A 12,214-nucleotide genomic window follows, 5' to 3' on the forward strand; every position below is an offset into this window, starting at 1 on the left:
GAGAGACTACTGCTTCCACAGAGAGACCACTGCTTCCACAGAGAGACCACTGCTTCCACAGAGAGAGACCACTGCTTCCACAGAGAGAGACAACTGCTTCCACAAAGAGACCACTGCTTCCACAGAGAGAGACTACTGCTTCCACAGAGAGAGACTACTGCTTCCACAGAGAGAGACCACTGCTTCCACAGAGAGACCACTGCTTCCACAGAGAGAGACCACTGCTTCCACAGAGAGAGACCACTGCTTCCACAGAGAGACCACTGCTTCCACAGAGAGAGACTACTGCTTCCACAGAGAGAGACTACTGCTTCCACAGAGAGAGACCACTGCTTCCACTGAGAGAGACCACTGCTTCCACAGAGAGACCACTGCTTCCACAGAGAGAGACCACTGCTTCCACAGAGAGAGACCACTGCTCCCACAGAGAGAGACCACTGCTCCCACAGAGAGAGACCACTGCTTCCACAGAGAGAGACCACTGCTCCCACAGAGAGAGACCACTGCTTCCACAGAGAGAGACCACTGCTTCCACAGAGAGAGAGAGACCACTGCTTGCACAGAGAGAGAGAGACCACTGCTTCCACAGAGAGAGAGATCACTGTTCCCACAGATAGAGACCACTGCTTCCACAGAGAGAGACCACTGCTTCCACAGAGAGAGACTATTAAATATGCGGTCAGCAAGTTTGGGAGAAGAGAGATCAATTCTTTCTGGCTTTAGCAGCTTTTCTTTGATTGTCGTGTCTCTTTTAATTTGTTCTCTTCCGCCCAAAGTGGCTTTGGTACATGCCCAGTGGCGTCACTAGGGTTGGTGTCACCCGGTGTGGAAAAAATGGTGTCACCCCCCACCAACTATATTCCTCCCCACAGTACAGACCCCCCTCCTCTAAATTACAGACCCCCCTCCCGCAGTATAGATCCCCCTCCCTCAGTGCAGACCCCCCACTAAGTACAGACCCTCCTCCATCAATATAGACCCCCTCCCCCAGTATAAACCTCCCCCCTCAATACAGACACCACTTCATCAGTACAGACACCTCCACCTCAGTGCAGACCCCCCTCAGTCACAGACACCCCAACCTCAGTGCAGACCCCCCTCAGTCACAGACCCCCCTTAGTGCAGACACCCCTCAGTCACAGACATCCCCTCAGTGCAGACCCCCCTCATTTACAGACACCCCCCCTCAGTGCAGACCCCCCCCAGCATTAGACACCCCTCCCCCATCAGTATAGACACCCCATTACCTTATAGACCTCAGAACAGAATATACACACAGCGGTGTGTCACTCGAGTGCGGGCTCCTCCTCCTCTGAGGATGTAAACAGAGCGGAGGGGGGGCGGCGGCTTAGTTCCGCTCCGCTGAGGGAAACAGCCGTGGCGTGAGCCGCGAGGCACAGTGGTTAGTGGTGCCGCTACCCACGGGTGTCACCCCTCTGGCACCTGCCTAGCAACGCCACTGTATATCCCGTTGTGTGCTGACATGAGGATGGGCCAGGAAAGGAAAAAGAAGACATTTCCGTTATATAGAAGGATGCCCAGTGAGTATAAAACAAGTGTCATTTGGGTGAGCCAAGATGGTTTTCATATAGAAAGAGTTCATTATTCAGAATTACCCATTTAAATACATGGCAGTTCGGCAGACAGAATTGTTGTTAAAGTTCACAATTTGATTATAAACGTTGCGGATGATTCTTTAGTAAATTTTACACTTTTGTGAATAAAGACCCAACCTGAATAAAAAGCTGGCTGATTAGGGAGCGTAAGGCTTCACCGCTATTACTAGAAGATGGCGTGTTTTTGCCAGAGCGCGTGACACGACTCGCCGCTGAGTCACGTGTGGGTGGGAAATTGGCACCCAGCACCAGCAGCTGTCATCATAACAACCAGGCTTTCCCCTTCTCCTCGTCTCGCACATTCTCTGTGTGTAGTCAATGAGATTGGGTGTCACTGGGCACCGTCATTCCCCCATTCTGATCACGCCATATACTCCAGACCTTCTGCATTTCTCCAGTCTGTGCAATCTCTGGTTGCTTGCCCCCCAATTCCTGCACCATGAAGACCCCCCTGATCTTCCTGATATCCCTCACCACCCTCTGCACAGCTACAGGTGAGATCTGCTGGTGTGGAGGGGGCACTGCCCGGTCTGCTGGGGCAATCATCTCTGTGTGAGGGGGCACTGCCCGGTCTGCTGGGGCAATCATCTCTGTGTGAGGGGGCACTGCCCGGTCTGCTGGGGCAATCATCTCTGTGTGAGGGGGCACTGCCCGGTCTGCTGGGGCAATCATCTCTGTGTGAGGGGGCAATCATTTCTAGGTTTGGGGAGCAATCATCTCTATTTTAGGGGGCAATGATTTTTATGTTGGGGATCTCTGTAGCGGAACAATGATCTCTGTAGCGGAACAATGATCTCTGTAGCGGAACAATGATCTCTGTAGCGGAACAATGATCTCTGTTGGGAAACAATGCCAGCTTTGTAGGAAGTTACTGGCTGATGAAAGAGTCAGAAATAAAACTCCTCTGGGGAGGAAGGAGATATTAGCTGCAGGCTGTGTTTAGTAAATGGAGCATGCAATGTAACAATGTATCAGGCTGTGTTTAGTAAATACAGGGAGATGTAGCAGCGTTACAATGTATCAGAATGTGTTTAGTAAATACAGGGAGATGTAGCAATGTAACAATGTATCAGGCTGTGTTTAGTAAATACAGGGAGATGTAGCAGCGTTACAATGTATCAGAATGTGTTTAGTAAATACAGGGAGATGTAGCAATGTAACAATGTATCAGGCTGTGTTTAGTAAATACAGGGAGATGTAGCGCGCAGTGTTACAAATGTATCGGGTTGTGTTTAGTAAATACAGGGAGATGTAGCAGTGTTAGGCTGCACTCACACTACAACGCAGCGTATTTTGCCGCGACAAATTGCGGCGTATTGTGCCACGATTTGCCGCGACAAAACGGGTCGTTTTTTTTTTTTTTAACAACACATTGTTGTCTATGCCGAACGCCGAAAGCCGCCTGAAACAAAGGGTCCGGGACTTGTTTTCAGGCGGCAGGCGTACGGCGTTTCGGTGTGAGATGTGAACCCATGAGTAAGTCGCGTGCCTGTGACGTAACGCGTAGGGAGGAGCCTGCGATCGAATCCGAGTGCATCGGATCGAGCTGAGGAAACAGCATACTGAGTGGCGTTTTCATGCTTTACTGAAAGCGGGGATTCGTGAGTGCATATGTCAATGCTCTGATTACATTTTTGATTTGTCATCGAATATTGCGCAATGAGGTTTTTTCTCTTTTCTTTCATGCAATCCCTGTCTGTGAGTGCGTGTATCATCTGATCACAGCGGTGGAGGGCTGGATTAGCATTCAGATTGAAGAGAGTGATTTTTTCCCTGCTAATCACTGTGCACTAATTAAGGATATATTAGTAATTCACAGTTTATGGAGTGTTCTCCCTGATTAGTTTTCTTTGTACGTTTTATCACCTTTTAAGTTAATATTAGCGCATCTATATTTTATATGAACCATCTCCATAGACACCAATGTGAAATCTCCCCCTCCAGCGGCACGAGCGTCGGGCGTCTGGCGTGAAAACGCCTAGATGTGAATGGAGCCTTACAATGTATCAGGCTGCGTTTAGTAAATACAGGGAGATGTAGCGCGCAGTGTAACAATGTATCAGGTTGTCGCACAGCTTTAGGAAGTCAGAGAATGACTGTAGTCATTCACTGTAGAATGTGGCTGTTAAAAGAGAAATCATAAACAACACTGTGAAAAGAGAGTGTTGTTGAGATAAATAAAGATTCCAAGGAAAAATGGAAAAAGTGGCAAGAGTACAAAAAAACATGGAGCTACGTGGAAAAATCGAGAGTAGGTCGTTGAAACATTTTGAGAATATAACGACGCAGGCCCATTCAACTAAGAACTAAGAATATTTTTAGAAAGGGCAACCATAACGGCAAAACATAACAACAATAATAAATACGGAATTAATCGCATTAGAATGTTAATAGAGTCCTGGGAGCCACGATGTGGGGGGAGGGGGGTGGAGGGGGGGGGGGGGGCGAGTGGGGTGGAAGGAAATATTGTGTTTGGGTTCGATTATGTAGAACTTCAGTAAAGTGAAGGCATTAACGAACTACTTCTAAGAAAAAAGTACCTTGTGGAAAGAAAAGAAAAAAGAAACAAACATAATGCAAAATACCACAGATGATGCAAAACTGTAAATGGAGACAAAGGCAAGCATCATACTATGAGCCGGTCTCTAATGCTCGGTTAAAGCTGAAGTGGTAAAAAAAAAGAAAATAAAAAAAAAAGAATGTGGCTGTGGAAATTTAACCACTTAAGCCCCGGACCAATATTGAGGCCTAAAGACCCAAGGTGTTTTTACAGTTCGGGACTGCGTCGCTTTAACAGACAATTGCGCGGTCGTGCGACGTGGCTCCCAAACAAAATTGGCGTCCTTTTTTCCCCACAAACAGAGCTTTCTTTTGCTGGTATTTGATCACCTCTGCGGTTTTTATTTTTTGCGCTATAAACAAAAATAGAGCGACAATTAAAAAAAAAAAAAAAATGCACTGATTTCTGTGAAAATGGCACTGGCCGTGAAGGGGTTAACTCGTAGGGGGCGCTGAAGGGGTTAAGTGTGACCTAGAGAGTGATTACTACTGTGTGGGGGCGTGGCTTGGCGTGTGACATCACTGATCGTTGTTCCCTATGACAGGGAACGATCAGTGACAGTCTCACTAGGAAGAACAGGGAGAGGTTTGTTTACACTTACCTCTCCCCGTTCTTCAGCTCTGTGACCCGATCGCGGGACACCGGCGGCGATCGGGTCCGCGGGCGCGGCCACCGAGCACAGGACCGGGTCGCGAGCGTGCCGGGGGACTCGCGACCCACGGCTGGGCTCTTAAAGGCGACGTACAGGTACGTGATTGTGCTCAGCTGCGCCATTCTGCCGACGTATATCAGCGTGAAGGAGTCCATAAGCGGTTAAGCTTGTGCATTGGGGGTTCACTTACCTTTTCCTTCCATTTCACTTCTAAATGTTTTTTTTTTCTTTGTCTGAATTTCTCACTTCCTGTTCCTCCTCAGTAAGCTTTCCACCATCATCCGAGCCGTTCTGGCTGGGGGGTTAGTCAGCATGCTCGCCCCCTCCCTTGGGACTACATCTGCGTTCACAAGGGGACTACAGGGGATGTAGTCCCAAGGGAGGGGGTGATCACGCTGACTAACCCCCAGCCAGAACGTTCATAGTGTCTCCCTGCAGGGATGTAGTCCCAAGGGAGGGGGTGATCACACTGACTAACCCCCAGCCAGAACGTTCATAGTGTCTCCCTGCAGGGATGTAGTCCCAAGGGAGGGGGTGATCACACTGACTAACCCCCAGCCAGAACGATCATAGTGTCTCCCCGCAGGGATGTAGTCCCAAGGGAGGGGGTGATCACACTGACTAACCCCCAGCCAGAACGTTCATAGCGTCTCCTAACAGTGATGTAGTCCCAAGGGAGGGGGTGATCACACTGACTAACCCCCAGCCAGAACGTTCATAGTGTCTCCCCGCAGGGATGTAGTTCCAAGGGAGGGGGTGATCACGCTGACTAACCCCCAGCCAGAACGTTCATAGCGTCTCCTAACAGTGATGTAGTCCCAAGGGAGGGGGTGATCACACTGACTAACCCCCAGCCAGAACGTTCATAGTGTCTCCCTGCAGGGATGTAGTCCCAAGGGAGGGGGTGATCACGCTGACTAACCCCCAGCCAGAACGTTCATAGTGTCTCCCTGCAGGGATGTAGTCTCAAGGGAGGGGGTGATCACGCTGACTAACCCCCAGCCAGAACGTTCATAGTGTCTCCCCGCAGGGATGTAGTCCCAAGGGAGGGGGTGATCACGCTGACTAACCCCCAGCCAGAACGTCCATAGTGTCTCCCTGCAGGGATGTAGTCCTAAGGGAGGGGGTGATCACGCTGACTAACCCCCAGCCAGAACGTTCATAGTGTCTCCCTGCAGGGATGTAGTCCCAAGGGAGGGGGTGATCACACTGACTAACCCCCAGCCAGAACGTTCATAGTGTCTCCCTGCAGGGATGTAGTCCCAAGGGAGGGGGTGATCACACTGACTAACCCCCAGCCAGAACGATCATAGTGTCTCCCCGCAGGGATGTAGTCCCAAGGGAGGGGGTGATCACACTGACTAACCCCCAGCCAGAACGTTCATAGCGTCTCCTAACAGTGATGTAGTCCCAAGGGAGGGGGTGATCACACTGACTAACCCCCAGCCAGAACGTTCATAGTGTCTCCCCGCAGGGATGTAGTTCCAAGGGAGGGGGTGATCACGCTGACTAACCCCCAGCCAGAACGTTCATAGCGTCTCCTAACAGTGATGTAGTCCCAAGGGAGGGGGTGATCACACTGACTAACCCCCAGCCAGAACGTTCATAGTGTCTCCCTGCAGGGATGTAGTCCCAAGGGAGGGGGTGATCACGCTGACTAACCCCCAGCCAGAACGTTCATAGTGTCTCCCTGCAGGGATGTAGTCTCAAGGGAGGGGGTGATCACGCTGACTAACCCCCAGCCAGAACGTTCATAGTGTCTCCCCGCAGGGATGTAGTCCCAAGGGAGGGGGTGATCACGCTGACTAACCCCCAGCCAGAACGTCCATAGTGTCTCCCTGCAGGGATGTAGTCCTAAGGGAGGGGGTGATCACGCTGACTAACCCCCAGCCAGAACGTTCATAGTGTCTCCCTGCAGGGATGTAGTCCCAAGGGAGGGGGTGATCACGCTGACTAACCCCCAGCCAGAACGTTCATAATATCTCCCTGCAGGGATGTAGTCCCAAGGGAGGGGGTGATCACACTGACTTACCCCCAGCCAGAACGTTCATAGTGTCTCCCTGCAGGGATGTAGTCCTAAGGGAGGGGGTGATCACGCTGACTAACCCCCAGCCAGAACGTTCATAGTGTCTCCCTGCAGGGATGTAGTCCCAAGGGAGGGGGTGATCACACTGACTAACCCCCAGCCAGAACGTTCATAGTGTCTCCCTGCAGGGATGTAGTCCTAAGGGAGGGGGTGATCACGCTGACTAACCCCCAGCCAGAACGTTCATAGTGTCTCCCTGCAGGGATGTAGTCCCAAGGGAGGGGGTGATCACACTGACTAACCCCCAGCCAGAACGTTCATAGTGTCTCCCCGCAGGGATGTAGTCCCAAGGGAGGGGGTGATCACACTGACTAACCCCCAGCCAGAACGTTCATAGTGTCTCCCTGCAGGGATGTAGTCCCAAGGGAGGGGGTGATCACACTGACTAACCCCCAGCCAGAACGTTCATAGTGTCTCCCTGCAGGGATGTAGTCCCAAGGGAGGGGGTGATCACACTGACTAACCCCCAGCCAGAACGTTCATAGTGTCTCCCTGCAGGGATGTAGTCCCAAGGGAGGGGGTGATCACTCTGACTAACCCCCAGCCAGAAGGTTCATAGTGTCTCCCTGCAGGGATGTAGTCCCAAGGGAGGGGGTGATCACACTGACTAACCCCCAGTAGTTGGATGTACTAGAGATCTACTGGTACAAAACATGCCTGACTGAAAGCCACCACCAGCCGTGAGTCGCGCGCGCAACCCGGTCCGAAGCTCCATGACCGCACCCGCGGGACCCGATCGCCGCCGGTGTTTCGCGATTGGGTTACAGGAGCTGAAGAACGGGGAGAGGTGAGTGTAAACACAGCTTCCCCGTTCTTCTGTGTGGCAGTGACACTGATCGTCTGTTCCCTAATATAGGGAACGACGATCACTGACATCACACCTACAGCCACGCCCCCACACAGTAAGAATCACTCCCTTAGGGCACACTTAAAACCTTAGCGCCACCTAGTGGTTAACCCCTTAACTGCCAGTTTCATTTTCACAGTAATCAGTGCATTTTTATAGCACTTTTCGCTGTGAAAATGACAATGGTCCCAAAAATGTGTCAAAATTGTCCGATGTGTCCGCCATAATGTCGCAGTCACAAAAAAAAAAATCGCTGATCGCCGCCATTACTAGTAAAAAAAAATGATTAATAAAAATGCCGTAAAACTATCCCCTATTTTGTAAACGCTATAACTTTTGCGCAAACCAATCAATAAACGTTTATTGCGATTTTTTTTTTACCAAAAATAGGTAGAAGAATACGTATCGGCCTAAACTGAGGGCAAAAAAGTTTTTCTATATTTTTGGGGGGTATTTATTATAGCAAAAAGTAAAAAATATTGCATTTTTTTGAAAATTGTTGCTTTATTTTGTGATTATAGCGCAAAAAATAAAAACCGCAGAGGTGATCAAATACCACCAAAAGAAAGCTCTATTTGTGGGGAAAAAAGGACGCCAATTTTTTTTGGGAGCCACGTCGCACGACCGCGCAATTGTCAGTTAAAGCAACGCAGTGCCGAATCGCAAAAAGGGGCAAGGTCCTTTACCTGCATAATGGTCCGGGTGTTAAGTGGTTAAAGTGAAGGTGCGTGTTATACGCTGATAAATACGGTATATCCAAATAACACGCCCAAGATCATCCTTAGTCCTGAGCGGCACCCAGGGATACGTTGGGGCCACAAAAGAGATATATACATATACAAATAAGGTGCCCAAGCTCATCCTTAGTCCTGAGCGGGGCCACAAAAGAGATATATACAAATAACGTGCCCAAGCTCATCTCTTCACCACACACAGCAACAAAGGCAAGAGAATTCTTGTTGGGCCGTGTATTAGTTGCTCGGAGGAACACACTTACACCGAATTGTAATGGTTCAAAGAATGTCAGGCAAAATGGTCGGCCCTCACGCATGTTCACTTCATCAAATCTGGCCCTCTTTGAAAAAAGTTTGGACACCCCTGCATTAGGACAATTTTTGAGAAGCCGAGGACTGTTTAGAACCCCAAGGAGGACCTATTGTATAGTCCTGGCCCCACAGCCTGACCGTCTTTCCTTCAACCCCCAGAGGTTGAAACATGTGCATAGGCAGCATAGATGCCCCCATTCTCAGCCTGACTTGGGGTAAAAAAGAGGGGAAAGTTATTTAGAAACTGGACTTGGCTCAAGCCAAAAAAGTCCCGGGTAGTTTGTGCCCAGCTGTTCCTTCTGTGTGAGGTCATTTATGAGGGAGCGTTTGTAGCTGGGGTGGCTGTAGTCATCCAGATGTTCCATCTTGGGGTGGCTGTAGTCATCCAGATGTTCCATCTTGGGGTGGCTGTAGTCATCCAGATGTTCCATCTTGGGGTGGCTGTAGTCATCCAGATGTTTCATCTTGGGGTGGCTGTAGTCATCCAGATGTTTCATCTTGGGGTGGCTGTAGTCATCCAGATGTTCCATCTTGGGGTGGCTGTAGTCATCCAGATGTTCCATCTTGGGGTGGCTGTAGTCATCCAGATGTTCTATCTTGGGGTGGCTGTAGTCATCCAGATGTTCCATCTTGGGGTGGCTGTAGTCATCCAGATGTTCCATCTTGGGGTGGCTGTAGTCATCCAGATGTTCCATCTTGGGGTGGCTGTAGTCATCCAGATGTTCCATCTTGGAGTGGCTGTAGTCATCCAGATGTTCCATCTTGGGGTGGCTGTAGTCATCCAGATGTTTCATCTTGGGGTGGCTGTAGTCATCCAGATGTTTCATCTTGGGGTGGCTGTAGTCATCCAGATGTTCCATCTTGGGGTGGCTGTAGTCATCCAGATGTTCCATCTTGGGGTGGCTGTAGTCATCCAGATGTTCCATCTTGGGGTGGCTGTAGTCATCCAGATGTTTCATCTTGGGGTGGCTGTAGTCATCCAGATGTTCCATCTTGGGGTGGCTGTAGTCATCCAGATGTTCCATCTTGGGGTGGCTGTAGTCATCCAGATGTTCTATCTTGGCGTGCTTTGGATATAAAGCTGGTCAGCTTTTGAGGGCCACAAAGGGCTCAGATGCCAAAACAAACCAGAATTTCATTGGAACATTCTTTCTTAATGATCCAGAGGCTGAGAATTGTGTGGGGCCCCTTGGAGGACATGTTGTAGAATCCCTGATAGGTTATGGTAATCCATGGGGTAGGTTTGGTGCTCCGTTGTGAAGCAGAATTCAGGTTTTCTGTAGTCAGAACTCTCCGTGGTTTGCTCTGTTGAAGGGACTTTCCAGCCTCACTGTACTTCACCCTCTGGGAATCTGTTTGTTCAGGAATTTGCCAACACCCCGTGTGATCTCATCACATGACTGAGCCGTGTAACAGGAAACCTTTTCTGGAAGGGATAAAGATAGGAATGAACAGAGCCTTGTATGTAGTCACGCTTCCTCTGCAACATGCCGCAATTAGGCTTTAACCACTTCCATACCGGGGGGCCTATTCTGACACTTCTCTCATACATGTAAAAATCATCATTTTTTTTTTTGCTCGAAAATTACTCAGAACCCCCAAACACTATATATGTTTTTTTTTTAGCAGACACCCTGAGGAATAAAATGGCGGTCATTGCAACTTTTTATCTCGCACAGTATTTGCGCAATCATTTTTCAAACGCCTTTTTTTCATGATTTAAAAAAAAAAAAAAAAACAGTAAAGTTATCCCAATCTTTTTGTATAATGTGAAAGATGATGTCACACTGAGTAAATAGACACCTATACCATGTCACACTTTAAAATTGCGCACACTCATGGAATGACACCAAACTTTAGTACTTAAAAATCTCCATAGGCGACGCTTTACATTTTTTTTACAGGTTACAATTTCAGAGTTACAGAGGAGGTCTAGTGATAGAATTGTTGCTCTCGCTCTAACGTACGCGACGATACCTCACATGTGGGGTTTGAACGGCATTTACATATGTGGGCGGGACTTACATGCGTGTTCACTTCTGAGCGCGAGCTACCGGGGACAGGGGCGTTTTAAATGTTGTTCTTTTTTTTTTTTACTTATTTTTTTTTTTTTTACACTTTTTTTTTTAACACTTTTATTCCTATTACAAGGAATGTAATCATCCCTTGTAATAGGAATCAGTGTGACAGGTCCTCTTTATGGAGAGATGTGGAGTCAATAAGACCTCACATCTCTCCTCCAGGCTGGAAAGCATGAGATCGGGGGGGGGGGGGGGATGTACCGATCGGGACCCCCCCCCCGGTACATGCGGCGGTCGGTAAGCGATCCGGGATGAGGGCGCGGCTATTCGTTTCTAGCCGCCCCCTCGCGATCGCTCCCCGGAGCTGAAGAACGGGGAGAGCCGTATGTAAACATGGCTTCCCCGTGCTTCACTGTGGCGGCGCATCGATCGAGTGATCCCTTTTATAGGGAGACTCGATCGATGACATCAGACCTACAGCCACACCCCCCTACAGTTGTAAACACACACTAGGTGATCCCTAAATGTTACAGCGCCCCTTGTGGTTAACTCCCAAACTGCAACTGTCATTTTCACAATAAACAATGCAATTATAAATGCATTTTTTGCTGTGAAAATGACAATGGTCCCAAAAATGTGTCAAAATTGTCCGAAGTGTCCGCCATAATGTCGCAGTCACGAAAAAAATCGCTGATCGCCGCCATTAGTAGTAAACAAATAAAAATAATAAAAATGCAATAAAACTATCCCCTATTTTGTAAACGCTATAACTTTTGCGCAAACCAACCGATAAACGCTTATTGCGATTTTTTTACCAAAAATATGTAGAAGAATACGTATCGGCCTAAACTGAGGGAATTTTTTTTTTTATATATGTTTTTGGGGGATATTTATTATAGCAAAAAGTAAAAAATATTGAATTTTTTTCAAAATTGTTGCTCTATTTTTGTTTATAGCGCAAAAAATAAAAACCGCAGAGGTGATCAAATACCACCAAAAGAAAGCTCTATTTGTGGGGAAAAAAGGACGCCAATTTTGTTTGGGAGCCACGTCGCACGACCGCGCAATTGTCTGTTAAAGCGACGCAGTGCCGAATCGCAAAACCTGGCCTGGGCATTTAGCTGCCTAAAGGTCCGGGGCTTAAGTGGTTAAACAAGATCTGAGATTAGTTATGTGACAAGTGAGAATAAAATACCTTGATTTCTCCCAGACTTTAGGGCAGCCATTGTCAACTATGGCTCTGTGGAAGCACAAGATTCTTCCAGAGGTTACCAGGGTTCTTTGGGTTGTGACTGACCTTACATTTCATGGTGCCTGAACTTCCCCAAGGCCAACACCACTTGCCAAAGCTAGCAGTATGACATCTATTATTTGTTTAACCACTAC

The 12,214-nt window shown here is 48.5% G+C and overlaps 1 protein-coding gene across 1 annotated transcript in view; it reads left to right on the forward strand.

Moving 5' to 3' along the window:
• The first annotated feature begins 1,917 nt into the window (after window positions 1–1,917).
• LOC120924009 overlaps window positions 1,918–12,214 on the forward strand; it is a 742,797-nt gene continuing 732,500 nt past the window's right edge. Inside the window, exon 1 of the mRNA XM_040335066.1 lies at window positions 1,918–2,110. Coding sequence (XP_040191000.1) covers window positions 2,056–2,110 — 55 coding nt within the window. The 5' untranslated portion in view covers window positions 1,918–2,055. The remainder of the gene's footprint in view (window positions 2,111–12,214) is intronic.

The sequence above is a fragment of the Rana temporaria genome, chromosome 1 (assembly GCF_905171775.1).
Source record: "Rana temporaria chromosome 1, aRanTem1.1, whole genome shotgun sequence".
Classification (NCBI taxonomy): domain Eukaryota; kingdom Metazoa; phylum Chordata; class Amphibia; order Anura; family Ranidae; genus Rana; species Rana temporaria.